Genomic DNA, 23,086 nt, shown 5'->3' on the forward strand with positions numbered 1-23,086 from the left:
TTGAGAGAATTTTTTTTTTCTTTTTTGAGTTTGTTTGTGGTGGTCTATAAATTAACATTCTGAAATTTGTTTTTTCACTCTTAAAAAAAAAAAAAAAAAAAAAAAAAAAACTAACTTACTGAACTAACTAACTAACTAAATGCTATATTAAACTTGTCTTCAATTAACATGCATTCTCATCACGCTAAATATAAAAAAAAAAACATGTGGAAAAACAAATGGAGAGCATTCACATTGGTTTTCTATTCTTTTGGTTCATATCCTAAATTGGTCTAGGCACATTGGTCTCTCTAAAATAGGGGAATACGCCAATTTTAGGAAATGAACCAAAAAAATAGAAAACCCAAATTGGCTTTCCAAACACATAGCCTAAATTAGGGAAATTATTGTGTACTACTAGAGTACCATAAATGCATACTCCCTCCTCTCACATAAATGGTGGATCTTACTAATTAAATTTATAGTGAGACCTACCATTCATGTGAGAAAAATGACTTCACATTTATGATACTCAGGGAATACCTAATAATTTTCCCCTAAAATAACATATTTCTATTCATTGCCCCTAAACACCCATTTTTATTCCCTTTTTTTTTTCTTGGTAACCAAAATAAATTTTTTTTAAATTGATGTTTTGAAAAGTAGAAAAATTAATAATAAAAAAATAACCAAAGAAATAATGTTTTAATGAAACAAAGTACTCCTATAGGATAAAGAAACAAATATTTATGTTTTGGAAAGTGATTAATTAAAATAGAAATTAATTAAAAAAGAAAATCAAAAGGGAGCTGAAGCACCGGATACCCTTTTTCACAAAGTACAATTAATTTATTTTGTCGTGTATCAAGTAAAAATTTACCCCCTGGCAGTTGGCAAAACGTCGTCACTTTACAGCAGTGCAAAGTGTGCAACTATGGGCGCCGCCTGGTTAAGCTTCACTCGCCTTAGTGACACGCGCCAATGATACGTAGCGATTTCGCAGCAAAACAACCAACAAAACAATCAGGAAAGCGCGTGGGCTTTGTTTTTCAAAACTTTTTTTTTCCCCATTTTTTTAGCGTAATAAAGTGCAAATGATTGCGTTACTCGTGAGTGTGTGTAAGCCAGAATTGCGGCTAAGACTCCGTTTGGCTAAAATTTCTCTTGAGGGGAAAAAAAAAGTGGGTTTGTTTTTGTTTGTTTTTAAAATTAGGGTTCCAAGACCAAAACGCGTTTTTTTAAAAAGTGGGTCTTCATTTTTCAAATTTTAAAATCATGGGAATTTTTTAAATCATGGGAATTTATGTCATTTTAGTTTTACTGCTTGCTAAAAGATCTCCTCCTTCTGGAAATAGTAGAAAAGTTTGTTTCCTTAAAAAATAAAGGTGTTTCAATCATTATTTTTAGAGGGTTGTATCGAATTTTTTTGGAGATATGCACTTTAGTATCTAAAAATTTGTGATCTACTTACCAAACATAATCTTAGCACATTAAAGTTCTTAATTCTCATCATGCCATGCCCCATTGGAAGGTTTGGAACAATATGATCAAGTGGCTTAACCTTTTTTTTTTTTTTTTTTTGTTGAAAATAGTGGCTTAACCTTTTTTAGACAATAGGTTTTAAATCATTTCTATTAATTTTGTGTTTATTGTATTGCCAAAATGATTGCAAGAAAAACGATTCTTGACAGTTTATATCCTACCAAGTCACTTTTTTTTTATTCTAATACCAAGTCACTCTCTTTTTTAACGAAGAAAGAGAATTTTAAACCCTAATTTTCTTCATAAAAGAGAACAAATAATTTCATTGAATTATACGATTTTTTATTTAAAAAAAAGAATTATACAATTTTAAAATAAATAAATAACTCAATTACAAGGCTCTTTAAACTACCAAGCCACTCTTTTTTTTCTTTTTCTTTTATAAATAAAATAATAGACCATTAAGTCAGTCTTACATAAACTGTTATTATGAGAAAAAGGCTTGTATCTTGCACTTTAAAGTTCTATGGTAGTATGAAAAAAAATCTCAATAGAAAAAAAAAAAATATATATATATATATATATATATTTAAAACAATTTTTAATAAGAGATATTAAGAATATTTCTCTAGATTCATATCAAAAATCATACAATGAAATAATTATACCTCACTAACTACTAATTCTTCTTTACCTTATTTTGGCCATACTTAAAATGAATGATTAAGATCATGAATTCCCTTTTTTTTTCCTGTACTTTTAATTAACCACATGAGAGCCATATTTGTGGTGATTTTTTTATTTATTTTTATAATAATGTGGGAGGATGCGACAAAATAAGCTCAAAAAAAGTTTTTTTTTTTTTAAATAAAAATAAAAACTTACCCTTTTTAAACCACTTGCTAAAAGCACACCTCACATGATTCAATGGATACACACCCACATGATTACCCTGAACATTAGTACACCTGATTGCCACACCCCCCAACACATACACAGAGACCCCAACTGGAGCCAATCAGTGAACAAGCTGTCAAACCCATATGACTCTACTGTGTACAGTACTACTCTCCACAGTTTTTTTTTTTTAGTTTCTTATATTTATTTATTTTTATTTCAAACCCAAAGCTGGCCCCTTTGTTCTTCTTCTACTTCTCTACACTGTAACCACCACTGCTCTTCACACCCCCCTGTCCCACCTCTTCTTCTCTACACTTCCCCACAAAAGTCTTTTGGAAAATTATTAAATTCCTAAATCCTAACTATAAATTAGTACAATAATCTACAGTATCTTTCTTAAGAAATTATCTCTAATTCCTTATTCATCACAATCATGTGTATTTTCTTAATATTCATATACCACTAAATTATAGGATTAAGAACTTCTTACTAGTATCTTGAGGTAACTTTTAAAAGATTTTTCTTCGTAATAATTCAGTATGCGTGGAATCGAGAGACTGAATACCTTGACCCTTGTTTGTTAAAATATATATGGGTTAATTTTTTTTTTTTAGATTGTTTATTATGAATAAGTTACTTTTTTTTATATTTGGAAAAAATTATTGAAAAATTAGTACTAAAAAAAAAAAAAAAAAAAAAAAAAACACAGCTGGAGAAGACCAGGTGTGGAGTAACTATAAGAGCATAAACTCCTACTTCCACCCTCCCTCTCTTTTCCTCTTTTTGCTTCTCTCTCTTCTCTCTCTCTCTATCTCTCTCTCTATACCCAACAACTCTCCAAATGGACCCACCACCACCCCCAATATCGGTAGCTCCGCCGCTCTCCACCACGCCAACACCCAGTACAACCACCGTACAATCCCACCTAGGCTACGCAGACTCCGTAGACTCGTCCCCTCGCTCCCGCAACACCGACTCATGGGACGAGCCTATTCCGCCAAACACAAACACAGCCCCCATGAGCACCAAGCTTCGTCTCATGTGCAGCTACGGCGGCCACATAGTCCCGCGCCCGCACGACAAGTCGCTCTGCTACGTCGGCGGCGACACCCGAATCGTCGTCGTGGACCGCCAATCCTCACTTTCCGACCTCCACTCGCGGCTGTCCAAAACTCTCCTGAACGACCGGCCGTTCACCCTCAAGTACCAGCTTCCGAACGAGGACCTCGATTCTCTTATCTCCGTCACCACCGATGAAGACCTTGACAACATGATCGACGAGTACGACAGGACTTCGTCGAACTCCGTTAAGCCCTCGAGGCTCCGAATCTTTCTGTTCCCTCTGAAGCCCGATTCGTCTCAATCAATCGGGCCGATTCTTGACAACTCGGCCAAGTCCGAGGACTGGTTTTTGAACGCGCTGAACGGGTCGGGTTTGATGAACAACAGAGGGTATTCGGTCCCGACTTCGGTGGATTGCTTGCTTGGTTTGGACGATGATGGTGTCGTAGGCGGCGTGAACAACTTGGATTCTTCGAATAGTGGCGGAGGAGCGAGAGAGCTGGAGGCGGGTCAACCCGGAAAGAATGCGAAGTCGGGTCAGGATGTTCACTCGGTGCCCGATTCGCCGATGCTGGAAACGACGTCGTCGTTTGGGTCCACTTCTTCTTCGCCTTCGCTTGCGAATTTGCGGCCGATTCGGGTTCATGTAGAGGATGGAGGCGGTGTTGGTGTTGGTAGCGGTGGCGGTAGCGGTGGCGGTGGCGGTGGGGCTAGAGTGGCGGATCAGAAACTTGGGATTGAGGAGCAATTCGCTCAGATGGGTCTTGGTTCTGCCGGGCACAACAACAACAAGCAAGACGAGGGCTTTGTTGTGATTTCTTCGCCGCCTCCGTTGCCGGTCATTTTACCGGTTGTACAGCCCGTTCCGGTGAGTTCTGCGGCGGCCGGGGAGTACCAGAATAGGGTCTTTTCCGATGACGAAAGATCGGATCACGGCGTGCCGGTTGGTTATCGGAGAGTACAACCGGTTGCTCAGCCACAGCCACAGCCACAGCCACAGCCACAGCCACTGCCACAGTCACAGAATCAACAAAAGACGAGTGGCGGGCTTGATTTGCATTCACCAGATTCAGTTTCAAGGTACCCATTTTCTGATTTGTTTCAGTTTTATTGTGAATAGTTTAATTAGATTGTTGGAATTATCAAATTCTGAATTGGGTTTTTTGTTTTTGTTTTTGTTTTGTGTGTGTTTGTTTTAATTCCGCAGTGAAAGTAGTCTTACAAATCCATTGTCTCGCACAAAACCTGCATATCAAGACCCAGTTGTTCAAAACCCAATCCCATCTGTAAGGGTTGCTAGTAACCCTGTTGATCAAAAACTTAATAATATCTCTGATCCAAACACCCGGGTCCAGTTGCAACAACAGTTTCAGGATTCTAGTTATGTATTACAATCCCAATTCGAACAACAGCAGCAACAGCAACAATTACAACAACAATTACAACAACAACATCATCAGCAGCAACAATTGCAGCAACAACATCAGCAGCAACAATTACACCAACACCAACAACATCAGCAACAATTACAACAACAACAACAACAACAACAACAACAACAACCACAACCACAACAGCAACAACAACAACCGCAATTCGTACATGGCACACATTATCTCCAGCATACCCCCTCTGGGCCAGTGCCAATCTCGGCCTACTACCCTGTGCAACAGCAGTACCATCCACAACATCAACTTGACCAGCAGTACCCAGTGTACTATATGCCCACGAGGCAGGCCCAAGCTTACAACTTGTCTGTGCAGCAATCTAATATCAGTGAAACTGCAACTGGTATTCCTCCTAGCCGCACCCAAACGCCTCCCGGTCCTACAATGGTCCCTTCTCCTGCAGCTTATAACCCCATAAGGAATGCTACCAAGCCCGAAATGGCTGCAGGTGTGTACAGAACAGCAACCACAGGTGCTCCACAACTAGTTCAAGTCTCTTCTGGTCAACATCAGCAACAATATGTTGGTTACTCTCAGATGCCTCACCCATCTCAGTCAATGGCACCTAATTCAGCTGCTCCTGCTAATTATGCTTATGACTTTGCTGATCCTGCTCATGCCCCCCAGATATACTATACTCAGCCTCTGGCACCCTCAATGACTTCTCAATACCAGACCATGACAACAGCTGCTGCTGTAGGGTTGCCGGAAGCTTCTGCTCAGCTTCCCACTGACAACATGAAGCAGCAGATCAGAAGTTCACAGCCAATATAAATCAGTTACAGAGAAAAGAACAATTTTGAAGGAATTGGGTTTGGTTTGTCTCTCAAGTTTATGTTTTAGAGTCTGTCTTGTTATTGGTTTGTGTGATATGTATTTTGTGATAGATAATAAGGAACTAAGACTTGTCTTATATCTTTCTCATATGTCATATTGTTGTTTATTGTCATAGGAAATGAAAGTGGTCTGAGACAATACTGTAAAAGCTCAAACTCATATATGGTGTTGTGTGCAGTTCATATATCGGTTACAGAAATAAATGGTATATAAGTCGGAAGAACTTTAATTTTATGCCATTTCATGTTTATCATTCAGGTCTTAAGAGTTATGATATGCAGGGCCAACGTTTTTGCTTGGATAAAAAACAGAAATAGAACCAAAAGAGGGGATTTTTGTTGGTGAATGACCTTTGTTTATTTTAAGGTTTGTTAGGCCGCAGTAGTTCCGTTTGCAATATGATTTTATGAAGGACCACACCACAGTTTGACTCTCAGTTATTTCCGCACATGATTCACATTTTTCAACTCTAACAACTGAAATTTGGACAGTTGTAATTGTTAGTGCAACTCTTAATTGTTGCCGATTCACCCTTGAGAGAGGAAAGTATTGAAGCAACATGTCAGGAAATAGAGAACTCTTCCCGTGAAAAATGTGGTAAACCAAGGAAGCAACAATTTTTAGGAGTTCAAATAATACTCATCAAGAAGTCATTTTCGACCTTGTACGGTAGAAATTAAATGTCATTGATAATTGATGTGGCTTTCAATGCATTACCAGACAAAGATGTGTCCACCAGCTCCCACTCATATTGTCCTTGATGCGTGCTGCATCTAAATTCTTATGAATAGATGAAGAACTTACTCCATTCTTTTTTTCAAATTTTTTTTTTTTTTTTTTTTGGGTTAATGACTTCTTACTCCATTGATTGTTGTTTTCCTACGTAATCATATCTGACTCCAGATTCTTGCATTTCTTTTAAGCTTTGAACGGTATTGCATTTCTTAAAATTTTGTTTTCTTCATAGGTTGCATTATAAGATGTGATTCATGAACTTACTTGGCGTCCCTAGTTTCATAGCATAGTTTCTGTTAAGTACTTATTATTTTTATAATATGTGACATCATTACTTGCACAATTTTGTGTATAGGCAACATGATTCTTTCTTTCTGGTCATGGTGGTACAAACTTCATGATCTTGTGAAACACACTTTTTTTTTAAATCTTTTTTATTTGTTTATTATGTATTGTGAAACACACTTTGACAACAAGAATAATGCTGATTCTAAACGTGTACTGCATCATCATCTACAGTTTTATGATTTCATCTCTTACATCAACTCTCGTATATATCTTCACAATAATCCTTTTAAGATAACCTTGAACCATATGATACTCTTCCACTTGTATTTTTCTCTACGCCTAAAATGCTGTTTTCTCTGTGATTCTCACTTTCATTTTGTCCAACTACCATCATCCTTTTTCCTGTCCTGATTTTCCAATTTGTCTTTGTCGCTGAATCACGCCTTTTATGGCCATCCTCATCAGCCACTTTATGAGAAATTATGAAGCAGTGGTCCAAAATCTAATACATCTGCATAGTCAAGACTTGAGAGCCTCTCTAGTCTCTACATGGTACGATGAATGAGAATTTTTTCTTTCTTTCTGAAAGAGAATCAATGGATGAGGAATTGATTCGTGCATATAGGATTAGCCAGAAAAAGAAACATATTATTACAATATTTGAAAGCACCGTTAAGGTAATCAGATCAAATATTGGCCGATAGCTAGAGAAATTCCATACTGACCAATGACCATGAATAAATTAAACAGCATACTACAAATGGGTTCACTCAATTTCATGTGAGTCTTTATTGACTGACAGTGCTCTTAGATTCTCTGATTTAAAATCTAAGAATGCATTAATTACTTGTTAAATAATGCATAAACAAATGTACTAGGTTTGTGTTTGGTTTTGGGGATGGGAGAGAGTGAGAACTGTTTGTGAATTTGTGTGTGATTCGGCAGCACGTGTTTTAGCATTTTGGCAGTAGCAACTTCTTTCATTTTTTTAGCTGCTGCGCACTAAAAGCTGCTGCCTCTAATCCAAGGAATCGTCTTTGTCTTATAAATTAGGAGTAGCTCGAGGTAGAGAATAGAGATGTTGATGCTGACTCTGATCCACGCGAGTTCTTGTGAGGACAGACGTCATGATTTGTGACAAGCAACCCCACACTTGACCAAATAATTGACATTTAGTTACGTGTTTCACAGGTCAGAAAATTTAGTGGTAAAATACTAAAATCTGCTCCGTGACAACTTGTGGGGCTCGAACTCATACACAAAAGTTGGTATTCCCCCTTCGATACATGTAATGCTATAAAACACTTTTGATGATGCGCACGATCGTAAATAAATTAATCATTTCAAACTTGTCACTATGTCAATCATTTCAAACTCGCATGTGAGAAGATGTGAAAAATAAAATACTTATGATGCGCAGGATTGTTAATAAATTAATCATTCCAAACTTGTCAGTAAGTCAATTATTCCAAACTCGCATGTTAGAAGATGTGAAGAATAAAATACTTATGGAGTGCACTGGTGTGGTACTAGTCAAAGGCCCTCTGATGGTTAAATCAAAAACTTACAATGATCTCTAAGAACTCTAAAAGTATAAAGATTAGGAAATTGTGTACACATACCCTTGAATGAAGGTGCCTTGGTGCTTATATAGTGGTCTAGGATGATCACGTTTCGTGGAATTTAGGCACTAGCATAATGGAGGTAATAAGGTTAGTGGCACCGAAATATTCGAGTTTAACTTCCCATACTTAATGGATACGGAATTTTAGAAGGACCCTCTGGCAAGGTGCATAACAGTTTCCATATGTAGAAAGTATAGAATGGAGCACTTCCATTACTTCGGGGAGCTAAGTATCTTCATTCGTGTGGGTGTCGAACAAATGACTTTAGCAAGATGACTCCTATCCACAATTTAAGCTTGTGGTGGTTTAATCAGCTACTCAATCAAAGGTGTCAAACGAGTGATGACTGTCAAACAAAATATCCATGTCGGACACAGCTCTAATAGAAATATTCCTCATCACACTTCATATAAAAAGAAAATGCTATCAACACAATCCTTTTTCACAAATTATTGTGATTGGAATAATATCATTTAATTAATGTAATTAAGTCTACTAGCATCCCACTTATATGTCAGAAAAATATTGTTTGAGCAGCTATGACTGTCAAAATTGCATGGCGTGGCAGGTGCCCGCTACCAATTCTAGAAATTGACCTTTCATGATTTGTCATACTGATTCTCTTGCAATAATGCATTTGTTTAAACAAACAACGAAAAGAAAAACCAAAAAGATTAAACACCAATATTCAAGTATGGAAGACGAGCTTTTGTTGGCGCCGTAGCTTTGGTCTACTTCAGCCATGATTTCTCAAAGCGGTGGGCTGTCCCATATGCTCTGTTATTAATTAGAGAGTGGTACTTGAACATGGTCAATGTATTGAACTTTGAATTTTCAAGCCATGCTAAATCTCAATCATGAGTCAAAATCTAGATGATAGCCAGCGTGAGCGTGAGAGGTTTGAACTTTGAAGAAGGAAGGCTGCTCTTCTTATATAGAATTATAGAAGTTGAAGTTGAAAAAAGTCTAGGCCGTAAGTTAGAGCTTGTTTACAACGCAAATAACAATTGACGATTAATGGGGTCCATCATGGAAATCTAACAAGCGGTCTCACAGTCCCATAATTTAAACAAGGTCTAGAACAAGCATATTTCCATTAGAAAGAATTTAAGTAATTATAATCAGCCATCAATATAGGGATTAGCAAAATTATGTCTATAGATACAAAAACTAATTTTCCGCGTAATCAACATTTACCTCAAACACTCTAACACAATTATCAGCACCACAAGAAGCAAGCTGTTTGTTCTTGCAATTTTCACTCTTCTTGGGGCCTTTCCATGCTAAACGGTTTACTGCAGAGACATGGCACATGAAGGGATCAAGTTTTACTGCAACAGCAGCAGCTACACCTGCTGCTGAACCGCTGCCATCATCGGCTCTGTTGACAGACAGACTCCAAAGTTCAATGAGTCCACTTTCCATTCCAACTGCTAGGAAGCCATCGTTTTTCTGGTGACCAAGACCAACCCAAGATAATGCTGTGACGCTGCTATTGAATTGTGGCAAAGTCAGAAGCAGCTTAACAGAAGATCCCTTATTGACAGCCCAGATCTTCACTGTTTTGTCCCGTGAACCCGTTGCAAATTCATGACCATATGGATTCCAAGAGCATGACCAGATAATTCTTTTGTGTGCCTCCTGCCTTGCTAGGAGCTGGTAACTGATTTCATCTGTGCCTAAACAGACATATCACAGAAACTATGTAATTACAATTTACTGTAAAATTCCACAAAAATTCCAAATTGGAAAGGGCAGCCCTGACTGATTCAAAATCAACAATGCCATTTTAATTCCACTCCCAATGAATGTTCCATCTGTCCCTTTATTGTTTAATGATGAGTCAAAGAAAAAAAAATGTGACTAAATATTTATGGGTGCTAGGAAAATAAGAGATGATGGCAAGGGTACTATACAAATAACAGAAGAAAATGATTAAGATGCATGTGTGCCAAGATGATGAGAGGTGGCAGCAAGCAATGGTGGTGTTTACTGAAAAGTTTTCATTCTTTTTTTTAAGCATTTCTGTAGATCTTTGCATTAAACAAAGGAATATGTCACGAAGAAACCTAAAAGTTTTTCTCTTACTGAATCTAATCCACAAGAAAAGAGAACATGCTATCCAAGCCTTCTTGTTTTATCTTATCTTGCTGTGCTGAAATTTTTCAGCAATTAAAAGAGAGAATCATTGTTTACCTCGCAAAGTCCTTCAAATGAGAAAATGCAAACCCCCCAATGTGCTAAATGTAAAGAGATGACCAAATAGAAAGCAGCACATACTATAAGAGATGTTGAGACAATCTCACTTGAAATGGTGAGGGGTTTCGAGTACCTGTTCTTTTGATTGTGAAAACGGAGAATTGGCGATCCCTTGAGACAGCCAAAAGCATGCAGTCATCATGGGAGAACTCCATCTGTGTCACGGTTAAGCTATGAGACTGCAACTGACCAACTGCCTTCCATGAACCCACTTGCCATAGCCATATTTCGGCTGCTGTTGCTGATTGGGCCTGCAAACACAAGTATATTAGCAATAATGTACAACCCACCTATAGCACTCAAAAAGCCAAGCTCTGTGATGAAATTCACTCTCAAAAGTCTGTAATTATAGCAGCAGAACAGCTAAATGACTCCATATACCTTGCATGATGAAGCAACAAGCTTCCCCTCATGGTCACAGCATAAAGAAAACAATTCATTCCCATGACCATAAAGTTTGTGTGATTCTGGCCACAGTGTATGCCATGCCAGTTGATCTTCAATTGGAGGTTCAGTCAGCACAGCTGGAACAGCATCAGGAATAGTTTCAAGGGTGTCAAGGCCATCATTCCCATTTCTGTTTGGGATATCATGCGTGGCTGCATATAAATGGCCCATTAAATCAGTTCTACCTTACCAACTTATCAGCACCAATTCATTAAAAAAAAAAAACCTTTATCAGCAGTTCTGCACTGACTAATAATAAATTGAAGACTTAGATTTTCACATTGACAAGGAAGCTTGAGAGCTTTTTTTTTTTTTTTTTTTTTTTTGGGATACGTAATAAAAATCCATTAAAGAAAAAGCTCAAAGGGGCACAACCAGGAAGCTTGAGAGCTTCACCACTAAAAAGAACAAAGACTTATAAAAATGATAAGGTTAATTTATCTTCTTACAATTCAAAAGGTAGAAAAAGAAAAAGATAAAGTCCTTGAATTTATTTAAGATTCTTTTATTGTTACCTTTAGGATGGTCTTAAAGGTGTTTTAACCACTAAGCCATGCATCATAACAAAACAGGGTTAAAGAGTCTATAAATCATAATGATAAAAAGAAAGTCAATATATATCTAGATAATATAAGTGAGAGAAATGCCAAGGGCCTTTATATATATATATATATATATATAAGGTGATTCACAGTAACAGCCGTCAAGCTCTTAAAATCAGGTGGAAAGAGCCAAAATTATAACAACTACAAAAATAGTGTCGATGGATATATTAGTATCTTTCCAATCCATATATAATGGTTGAGATTTTGATTGAGAGAAGAAAGAGAGAAACTCACCCTGAACATAGATGGGTTTCTGTGATAGCCCAAGAGCAGACATATTTGCACCCAAAACCTGAACATCTGCTTGGAGATCTTCAGGTAAACTAATATTCTGTGAAGTGGCACGGTTCAATGTCTTCAAAAAAGACAAAGTAGCTTCAAAAACTCTGGCAACTTTCTCATCAGCTCCACTGACAAAATGATGGTTCCCCTTTCCTTGGACGATGGTCACACAATTAATATCATGACCATGAACCTGAGGACGTGCAATTTCATGCCAAGAGTCCCCATCTCTAAGGGAAGCTTCATTTTGCCACGAAGCATATATTCGAGTTGTCTGCATATTTTAAAAATCATGAAATCAATAGCATCTTTAATAAGAGAATAATACAAATGATGAAATGAATGCATGCAAAATAATGTTGACATCTACCTCTTAAATTATAGAGAAATAAATAAAACGCTAGGTAAGCAATCTGCCTACTCAACTAAAATTTGTAGGATTTTCAGTAGGATTTTTTAAACTATCAGCCATATTGCAGATCTCATATCAATATGAAAAATTAATAGGAGAAAAAAGTAACAATTTACTTCCAGAAATATCATTTTAAGAAAATAAAATTTTCCTTTCATTTCAAAGAAAAATACTAGAAGTTTCATATTCCTCTGACTTATCAATTTTGCAGTAAAAGAAAATCTCTAATGTTCAAAGATTGTTTGAGTAGTAACCGCACTAACGTGAATTTCATTACCAAGTGCTAAGATGGCTTGTGTTCTGATGCAGGAAGGGCCACACTGGTATCATTTTCCTAAATCTTTTTTCAGAGGTCAAAACGGGCTTATTGAGCAGTACACAACTCTTGCTTACATAAGCACATATCCCAGTTGTTGAGATAAAAATTGTGTCAATAAGAGAAGGTTCATTTGATTGATTTTCAGCTCATTTACTCAGAATTGAATCCGCACCCAAGACTATACTATTTACAAGATACATCTTTGGTACGTTACCCATATCACGTACCAGATCGGACATCAACATATTGCTTAAAAAATTAAAAAAATAAAAGAGAAAAGGTCATTACTTAGGCTGGTCACACTAAAGTGGGGTCCTGGAAGGGATAACTTGGATATGGTACTCCCTTTTAGCATTTTGTTTGTGTTAAGCACCGGCTATCAAAACTTAAGCCTATGCACTTGCACTTGACAACCCAAGACTGTTACCATTGCTAAAAACATACAAATTTGAAATGTACTGTTCAAATCACTTGTGGTGTTCACTATCCCTTTATGATTTGCATTGTTAGTCACAGACAACTTGAAGACAATTTCAGTTCACAATTAAATGCAATACTTACTAGACTATTAAATGCCATACAGTCCACTTTTCTAAGTTGAAACTGTATTAGTTTCTTAAATCATATTTTACTCACTTTTCATCAGCATGGGATAACTTTCCAAACACTCACCACATCTATAAAAAATTTACAAGTTTCATGCAAGAAATATAGGAAAACTAATTGAAACATCAAGTCATAGAGTCTCTATAAAAGCCAACCTGTAACTGCAATCAGAACATTTTTTCGAAATAACAAAAAATCCAATAAAGTTCTTTAATACTATGGCCAATATATTACCTGGTCTTGGCTAACTGACAGTATGTATTCACCAGATCTTGCCCACACAATATCTGTCACTCCTGCAAAGTGCCCAGAGGGAACTTTTTGTGGTTTCCAATTATCCAGGTCCACACCAACATTTTTCCAGAGATGGAAGGATCCACCATATCCATGTGCTAAAATTGAATCCCCACTTGGGCTCCAATGGCCACCGTAAAACCCCAAAGCACAATGACTTAATTCTCCGACAGTGACAACATTCATCCAGATTCCAGAATTCTTTTCAGGTTGCCAGATCATCATTGTCTTGTCCATAGATGCAGATAAGATGCTTTGAGGTTGATAGTAACCAATACCTTCTACAGATTCAGTTGAAGGGGGTTGCCACTCGACTGAATATACCCAATCTTCATGTCCAATTAGAAGAGATTCCAAAGATATTTGATAAGAGGATGAACCACCTACAAGCACAGGGCCTTCAATATAAGATGCAAGACTCATTTCTTCTTTCCTGTATGCACCCTGAGTGCTGCAAGGAGAACTCCGTAGAGCCATCTTCCATATGCGTATGCCTTTGTCCTGAGACGAACTTACAAGTAGAATACTATTTGTTGGTTCACCATTGGTGCATATAGGTAATGAGAAGTCCAGACTTCGGATCCAGTCCGTATGCCCTTTTAATTCACAAGCATGAAGAAACTGAGGGCATATGCCAAAAAACCAAAAATAAGAAGGAAAGGACCCAAAATGAGTTACTGCCACAATGAAGGCTACATAGGAACTTCAATGTAACCAATCAAAAAAAAAAGGAACTTCAATCAAGTTACTGCCACAACGAAGACTACATAGGAACTTCAATGTAACCAATCAAAAAAATAAAAGGAACTTCAATATAAGATTGACAAGGAAGACGCAAGATACCTTTCCTGTCCTCTCTCCACAGTAAAGATGAATCTTGTTATCCAATCCTCCCATTGCTAGAACTACATGACCAGTATTTCCAGGCAATTCCGCTAATGAAAGTGCCACCATAGGTTTCGAACCAACAAAGAGAGTTTCCAGACATTGCAATTTACAATCACCTAAAACAACCAAGAGAAGGTTTTTAATAATGTTTTAAAACAAAATTTCTGCAAATAAGCTTCTTAGAATAAACTTAGTACACAAACTAGATCAATTCAGATGGAAATTAACATCAAACAACAAGACATTTTGAAAACCATCTTGAATATAACCACATTTAAACAATTCTTCAGAACGGTGACTGACTTTTTTGGCTCAAAACCATGACATAAAGTAAAGAGATATGAGAGTTATAAGGAATTTGACGTAAGATAAAGATCTTTAACTAAGAGACAAACCATACATGTGAATCAAATTAAGAAAAAAGAGGCAAAATAAGACCCATCTCTTTTTAAACAAGGCGGGCGCTATTATTCCAGTAGCTAACCATATCCTAAAATAAGCCTGGATAGACATCAATTCTTTAATTTTGAACAATATGGATAAGAAAAAATAAATTCAAAACATGTCTTTTTGAATCACATGTTTTAAAATAAGGTTATTCAGCAAATAAAAATCTGCATTTACAAAAAAAAAGTTAAATAAAAATCTGCCCCAATTAATCTAGTCAGAAGGAAGCTCTGGGTGGTTGCCATGCCTCATCCTCACACAAAGTATCTTTTGCCACATTCTCACTCTGCAACATAAAACTAGCCCTAACTTTGAAATCATGCAATCATAGAAACCATTTTTCTAACTATTCTGCTAAACCAAGTGAGCAGCAATCGTTTAAAAAACGAATAGACATGCTCCCAAACAACCCTATAGGCTTTGGACTTTGATGGCTGCTTGAAGGACGTGAGAGGGCTTAGTTGTTAATTCATTTGGCCTTTCTTTCCCTTTTCATTTGTTGGCTAGAGAGCCTGGCTATTCTTCTTCCAGGGAGGCAAGGTTGACCATCTACTAATCAAACCCTTTTTCTTTAGCATCAATCTAGTAGAGCTTCCATTTGTTTACAGATATATATGTTTATGAAGTCCCATTTAACTATGTGCTACTCAACAATATATAAAGAAATAAAATATGATTAGTTGTTTGATATCGCACACGTGTTATTACGGTATGAAGCCTCATCATGGGGATTACTGCAGAAATTAAAAAGCATGCTGTCATACAAATCAAGTATCTTGTTGAGAATACCAAGATTATTAATGTCAAATAACTAATATGTCGCTTAGCGTCAAGGCCGACCAGGGCTCTTAAGTTTATTACACAAGCAATCTTTGTGCTAGCAAACACATTTGCACTCATATTAAAAAATCTTGATATGGCACTATTAAACTATCAATAAATTTCTCAGACCAGTCAAGTCTAAGAGAAATTTAACAAGTTGAACAATCATTCTAAATCACAGAACAACTTTCAAAGTCAGAGAATCCAAACATGGCCCATTTATTCGAGTTTCATTGCTCTGCAAATCAACAAGTGTTCCAGCAATGGCCATTCTATACATAACATGAACCTAAAGCCAATGCTTTGCACTTTTAGCACATGCACTATGAAGTTAATAGCATAACATTCCTGAATCATTGCTAACCTCATGGATATTCACTTGACTTTTGCCACAGAAACCCTATTTATATACAATCAATTTCAACAAGAAGCAAAATATTGTCTGCGTAGTCTGGAATTTCTTCAATTCCCATAAAGCATAGAACTACATGAGAAGCTCAACAAACTTTAGCACCTAAATAAATAAAAACTACTACTAAAGAACTAAAATAAGTGTTTGATAGAAAGAGACTATCATCATAACAAATAAATCACGTAAAGCAGAATGATGTTCTTATATTTTTTCTAGCAAATGAAGTGACATACATACTACGTACAAGTGCACCATCAGCATGCATGAAAGTTTGACAGTTTTTATTTATTTCAGGAATATATGACTAACCTCCAGTAGTAGAGGGAAACAACACTTCCCATACATGGACTTTACCATCTGAAGAAGTTGAGGCAACAATTGCCTCGGTTTCAGTAACCATAATTCCAGTAATGCATGTGACACCCTTCTTGTGTGATTGTGGTGCTTGTAACACATACCTCCACTGTTAAAAATAATTTAAATAATTAGTTGTTTTTAATTCGTTTTTTTCTTTTTCCTTTTTTTAATGGTAGTCATGTTTAAATTTGAAATCAATCATCTAAAGCATATTAGGGGAAAAAAAAACATTGAACTTGAGGATTCGCAAAGTGCTAATTGGGAATATGTTCAATTAGCTAGTAAATGAAAGAGTGATATTGCCAAGAAACTAAAAATGAAAAGAATTGACTAATTGGTCAGGTACACAAGCAATTACCTTTCTTTCAAGAAGAGAAAATTCCCACAGAATAATAGCACCATCAGCATCTCCAGAGAGAAGGTAGTGCTTCTCTAACTCTTTAGCTGAATACAATTAATAAAGATCAATTAAAAAACCCAGTAAGAGATCAACTATGCTTATACTTCTAAAATCCATAACTTTTTAAAAGGAAAGAAAAGAAGTCACCTAGTCTAGTTCAGAAATTTAAAATGTGGTAGCTTTGAGAAGTCAGCTAGTCTAGTACACAAGCAATTACCTTTCGTAAGTTTGTCTGAAAACAACACAGACTTAAAATATGGTAGCTTTGAGAAGTCCTTTTGGTTTTCCAGAAAATTTAAACGGTTATAACTCAAATTAATAAAAACCAAGAAGTTTATTGAGTACACTGAAGTAAATGGCATTCCTTTCTCTCCAAAATTTCAAACTTCTACTTTCTTTTGTTTTCCTACCAATTCATAAAACCACCCAAAAGAGCAGTTAACTAGTCTAGCTCAGAAATTCAATTATGCCAAACCAAAACTAAAGCAAGGACTTTTAATAAAAACCCAATTAAAAAATATACCTTTAAATGCAAATTTGTTACTTGGAAGCCATTGGGTGCAATTCACAGAGGCTTTGTGACCCGGTAGAGTTGTCAGAATCTGTGCAGTCTGCAAAAAAAAATTGAAAAACAACCCAAAAAACAAAAGAAAGAAAAAAAGTCAGTTTGATGATATATAAGAAGATTGGTATTTATAGAATGAAAACTAGAAGACAGAGAGAGGAACCTTGGGGGAGAATATAGCAACAGCGTTTTGGGCACCAAAGGCTACCAAATCACAAGCTCCCCATGAAACATTGTTCACAACCCTGTTGCACCCTGCTCCTATAAACACTTTCTTCACCTCCATTCCTCCATTTATTGACATGGTCATATATAAATATATTACAACAGAGAGAGACACAACCAAGAAGAGAACACAGAGAGGTTGTAACGTGTATCAGATTCAGAGGGCGGCCAAGCCTAACTGAGAAAGCTTCCGGCTTCAGCCAACAGCGAACAAAGAAAAGAGTGAAGGTGTGTGCTGGTTGGGCCGCTCGGCCCAGCTAATGGGTGCTCCACCAAATGTAATATTTTACACATACTTAGTTATTTAAATATAAAATTCTAAGATTAACATTTAAAATAAATAAATAAATGTTGAACTGTATTTTCTGTATTATGTTTCATAAAAATACTTCAATTTTTTTTTTTTTTTTAAGATGGATTTCAACTTGACTAAACTATAATACTTTTATTATAGGTGATATGATTGTTTATTTTGCCAATGTGTGTTATGATACATGACAATAAGATTATTATTAAAATCAATATTTTTAGTTTTATGTTTTACTATAATTTAGATTATTAGATATTAATGTCACATGAAACTGGCTTGAGTTTAGTATATCTATGTATTGAACACGTTAAAATATGGACACATAATAAGTGTTTAACACATATCCACATCTCAAAAAATTCAATGCACAAGAACAGTTGATTTGGTCATTGCTCAATATCACATAATAGGTAAGTATTTATGTTTGATTTTAAACAACATATTATTTTGGTATTGAAAATCTATCAAATTTTTGTTTTTCATCCCTAAATTTTAAAAAATTCATTTTTTATTTCTTAAACTATTGAAAACTTTCATTTTGTCCATAAACTATTAAAAATGCTCCACTTTCTATTCTTCAATTAAAAAAAAAATGTTCCTTCTCAAAAACAAAAAAAAACAAAAAAAAAATCTTTTTTTTATCCCTAAACTATTGAAAAATGTTCTTTTCTCATCACATGTGATTCATAAAAATTCAGGAATGAGGCTTGTGAATCGCCATTTCAAGAAGAAGACGTGCTGATAAGGGTTCCTACTCGCAGGTGGTCTTTAATGGTGATTCGCCGTCAAACTTCTTGATGAATTCTATTGCGCATTTTGTGATCATAACAACATGGCCATGCATTATCTAGAGAAAATAAATGTTGTGTTGTTAAATTTGGAATCAAACACATAAAGTGGCATCATGCACATTAGATATCAGGTTAGATTCTCATACATAATTGGAACAATTGCTAGAGAAGCTAGAATCAAACGTGGAATCATAAGTATAAAGTAATTATAGTTTATTGGATTTTTTTTTTTTTTTTTTTAATTTATGCATTTGATTCAAAGGAGTCAATCTTATACCGGAGGCCAGTGACGGAGCCAGGATTTTAGTTTAGGAGGGGCAAGATCAAAAAACAATTAAAAAAAATTAAAAAAAACCTAAAATTATTAATTGATATTAATAATAAAAATTTAAACAAACAATAATTGTCATACAAAGCCTATTAAAATTAAACAATTGTAAAATAAGTAAACAATTGTAAAACATTTAATTCATAGTTATTAATTGACAATCAATCATCAAAGTAAGAGATTAATTTATATACATAAAGTTTAGAGATCTAATTTGATTCCTCAAAATAAATTGAGAAAATAAACTTTAACTTTTCTCAATTTTTTTAAATATTTAAAATTTTGAATATATAGTAGAGACTCAAATTTTGAAACTATGAAAATGGAAGAGATGAAGGATAAAAAAGTAATGGACATATTTTAATGCTTTAGTACCATACAACTATACAAGACATTATTATGTGTAATAGAGCTCCACCTCCACGGGCTGAACTTCAAATGAAAAGAAGGAAATTTAGATAAGTGAAAAAAGAAAAAGATAAAAAGAGTTAATATGGTCAGAAGTGCAAACAGCTTTAACAAGTTTAGTTTGATGGAATTTATTTTGTGACAGATTGTTTAAAGTGGGAGGAGTTGTTTTAGTAACATCACAAAATTTCACAATATTTTTACAATAAATTGAGGTGTTAGTACATGATTGGTCAGAATAAAATAAAATAAATTATTCTCAGATTCATTTCAACTAAAAACAAGAATATTGTGAAAATATTGTGAGATTTTATAGTATCTCTAGACTTTCTCAATTGGAAGATTTGTTATTTTATTATTTATTTCATGTAAAGTACGGTTTGTTTAGGGAAATTGTTTCTTTGTTTTTCTATTCTATGTCAGGAGTTAAATCAACTTTACATAAGCATGTATGGTAGACTTTTTAGGAGGAGGAGTTGGGGGGGGGGGGGGGTTTGGGGTGGGTGCCGCCTCTAGCTCCACCCCTTTCGAATGTTGTATCGGTTTGATCAGCGGAATGATATATTTCAGTACCAGTGTACTGTTTCAGGTTTACTGCTATTTTATATATATATATATATAATAAAAATAAAAGTTTAGCATAAAATATTACCTTAATTCAGAAAAAATTATTCATGATTTTAGTCTTTAGCATCAACTAAAAGAAAAAGAAAGAAGGAAAAAAAAAAAACACAATATAAAAAACAAAAAACTTAATTGTTCATTGCATACTAAGAAAACAAATAATACAAACTAGTCGCTAACCCGTGCGATGCACGGGAAAACTATTAGAAAATAATAAAGTATGCATATATTAAAAGACAATTTAAGTTCATGTGTACTTGTAAGGGATACATACCTAAATAGTTCTTGCGGTAGAAATAAAAGCCTTATCTTTGAGATAAAGAACTGATGTAAACAAACTAACCTTACATAAAACAAATTTAAAAAAAAAATATATATATATATATATATATAAAACTGATGTCACGGGAAATTCAGCCACATAGTAGTAATATATAAATCTCTTAAAACCTAAACCTAAACCTAAACCTAAACGTAAGGACTAAATATTTATGCGCCTTCTCTTGCTTTCCTGATGTATTTGGTTAAAAACATAAAATTGATGTCACGGGAAATTTAGCCACATAGTAGTAATATATAAATCTCTTAAAACCTAAACCTAAACCTAAACCTAAACCTAAGGACTAAATATATAAACAAACTAACCTTACAAAAGCTGAACTTTATAAGCTAAAATCTATACCGTGAGTCGTAGATCTTGAATGCTATACCGTGCGTTTAGGGCTTCCTCCATCTGGAGAAAGAGAGAGAGTTTGCAAAAACCAAAGAAAATCTCTCTATAGCTTAAGAAACACAATATAATAAAATCAAAGAGATAAAATTTTCAGAGGACAAAATATTATAGATAATTTAAAAGAATTTTGGTTTAATTCTTGAACACCGCAACTCCATAAAATTCATACTAATAATAATATTTTATGATAGCGCAGTTAGAATTTTGGTTTAATTCTTGAACACTGAATTGGAAATTGATTATATGAGTATTCAATGGTGAACAAAGTATTATGTATTAATTAATATATAAACAAAACTAACCTTACAAAAGCTGAACTTTATAAGCTAAAATCTATACCGTGCATTGTAGATCTTGAATGCTTTAGGGCTTCCTACATCTGAAGAGAGAGAGAGAGTTTGCAGAAACCGTGGCTTTATATTTCTTAACTTGAGAGAGGGGTAAGGTTGTTAGGGTTTTGAGGAGTTATAATTTTTATTTATTTTTTATTTTTTAAATATTGTGCTGACGTGGAAAATTGTGGTACCAGCAAAAACTTCAGTTTTATATATATATATATATATAGATAAGTTACCATTCTGCCTTTACAAACATTCAAAAAATAACAAAACTAGAAGAAAAAAAAAGGCTTTTTCTGTACTGACCGGTACAGCCGGTATTTAAACTGGTATGAAATAGCTGCATTTCGATACTAGTGCAAGTACCGGAACGGTAAATACCGATTGTATTGGCCGGTATGGTACGGTATTGACCACCTTGATTTGATTATATGCATGTGTTTAAGCTTAAACGCTTGATATTAAACTTGAGCTCAAAATCCAAACTTAGGTTTTTGGAACTAACATTGTTTGTTGACTTAGTTTTATTATTATTAAGTTGACCATTCACTACTTAACTCAACTTGGATGTACTTGATTACAACAAGAATAGAGAGAGGAATTAGGCAATTTCACAAAATTACAAAAATTTTGAAATACCCAAACAAAACACAAAATTAAACTAAAAACTCAAACTCAAACTCTATTCAGAATACCACATTGTTCTTCGCACTACTGCAAATTATTCTCTAATAAAATTTTACAAAACCGTTAAAAGTACTTATTGTACAAAGACGAGATTAGTCAACCAAAAAAAAAAAAAAATTCCAATTCAATATCGATGGTGCATTAAAAGGCATGGTTAGTCGTTCTTCACACCACTGCAACCAATTTCGTATTATTGTCATTCTCTCACTTCCTCGCTCCCTTGATCTCTCGCTCTTAGTTATATAGGGTTTTGGTGGGTTAGGGGTTTAAATTTTATATATATAGGTACCACAACATCGTTTCACAATTTCTAGAGTAAGGATAGGGTTTTTTGCACCCAAGCCCAAAAAGTAGACGAACCAGGGCTCAAAGAGCCCAATACGATGAATTTATAGAGGGTGGGCTTGAAACATACTTCAATGAGTGGGACAACAATCACAGCAGGTTAAATATGGCTAGAAAATGAAAATGAACAAGTTTTATGCAAGGGAAATCTTCCTCGGCGAAGTCCAAGGAAAGTAGTTCTTATATATTTCTGTTGAACTTAAACACAATTACAGTTATTGAGGCTATCGTGTTTTTTTCCTAGATTCTTTGATTCCCCCTTGGTAATGAGGTCTTTCTTTTTTATATTCCCCTACTTTACTTCATCTCAACCTTCCACATGTAGGTCAACCTGCTAGCTTTGATTCTTATCCCATCAGAACCCTTTTGAAGTTTTTGGGGGTAGCTGTAATGCTTAATAAAACTATTCAGGTATCACCTCCACATTAATGCGGTTAGGGAATTAGCTACAAAGCATTTAATGTGGTGATAGCAACTTTCTCCTAGATATTTCTTAGCTTCCCTTTGTCCTATTCTCTCTTGATGCTTATCCTTACTAGTAAAATTGTCCAGTGTGTTGTTCTTAATGGTAGGTCAAACTTTTGACCTCTACTCTGCTTAATCGAGGAGGCATTTCTCCTTAGACTACTTTCCCAAACATTTATGACCAAAAGCATTTCATAATTTACTGATTTGTTCGTCTTCGTTAATGTCTAACTATTCTCGGATAGCTAAATGTCATCGGACAAAGCCCACGACCCAATATACATTCCTAAGCCTTTCACCCCTACATCTAGATTTTTCATTTTTAATTTTGAAATAATAATTTTATTTATTAAATATTCTA

General features: G+C 35.1%; 2 protein-coding genes across 2 annotated transcripts; one reads left to right on the plus strand and one right to left on the minus strand.

Annotated features, from left to right (window-relative positions):
* Positions 1–3,130: 3,130 nt before the first annotated feature.
* LOC115978430 (ataxin-2 homolog) lies at positions 3,131–5,942 on the plus strand. Its single transcript, XM_031100441.1, has 2 exons — positions 3,131–4,503; positions 4,631–5,942. The coding sequence occupies exons 1-2, from the start codon at positions 3,203–3,205 to the stop codon at positions 5,643–5,645; spliced, it is 2,316 nt and encodes a 771-aa protein (XP_030956301.1). The 5' UTR covers positions 3,131–3,202; the 3' UTR covers positions 5,646–5,942.
* A 3,446-nt stretch (positions 5,943–9,388) lies between these two features.
* Positions 9,389–17,958, minus strand: LOC115978446 (elongator complex protein 2-like). Its single transcript, XM_031100442.1, has 10 exons — positions 17,635–17,958; positions 17,430–17,517; positions 16,865–16,950; positions 16,459–16,612; positions 14,424–14,584; positions 13,521–14,201; positions 11,902–12,223; positions 10,997–11,214; positions 10,689–10,866; positions 9,389–10,035 (listed from the first exon to the last, which is right to left on the minus strand). The coding sequence occupies exons 1-10, from the start codon at positions 17,779–17,781 to the stop codon at positions 9,527–9,529; spliced, it is 2,544 nt and encodes an 847-aa protein (XP_030956302.1). The 5' UTR covers positions 17,782–17,958; the 3' UTR covers positions 9,389–9,526.
* Between the last annotated feature and the right edge of the window lie 5,128 nt (positions 17,959–23,086).

Source organism: Quercus lobata, chromosome 1 (genome assembly GCF_001633185.2).
Source record: "Quercus lobata isolate SW786 chromosome 1, ValleyOak3.0 Primary Assembly, whole genome shotgun sequence".
Taxonomy (NCBI): Eukaryota; Viridiplantae; Streptophyta; class Magnoliopsida; order Fagales; family Fagaceae; genus Quercus; species Quercus lobata.

Excerpts from the sequence above, each read along its gene's own strand:
- LOC115978430 (XM_031100441.1), top strand. The coding sequence starts at position 3,203 with ATGGACCCACCACCACCCCCAATATCGGTAGCTCCGCCGCTCTCCACC. Across the intron at positions 4,504-4,630 it reads TCACCAGATTCAGTTTCAAG|TGAAAGTAGTCTTACAAATC; the intron begins GTACCCATTTTC and ends TTAATTCCGCAG.
- LOC115978446 (XM_031100442.1), bottom strand. The coding sequence starts at position 17,781 with ATGACCATGTCAATAAATGGAGGAATGGAGGTGAAGAAAGTGTTTATA. Across the intron at positions 16,951-17,429 it reads TAACAAATTTGCATTTAAAG|CTAAAGAGTTAGAGAAGCAC; the intron begins GTATATTTTTTA and ends AATTGTATTCAG. Across the intron at positions 12,224-13,520 it reads TGTCAGTTAGCCAAGACCAG|ACAACTCGAATATATGCTTC; the intron begins GTAATATATTGG and ends TAAAATATGCAG.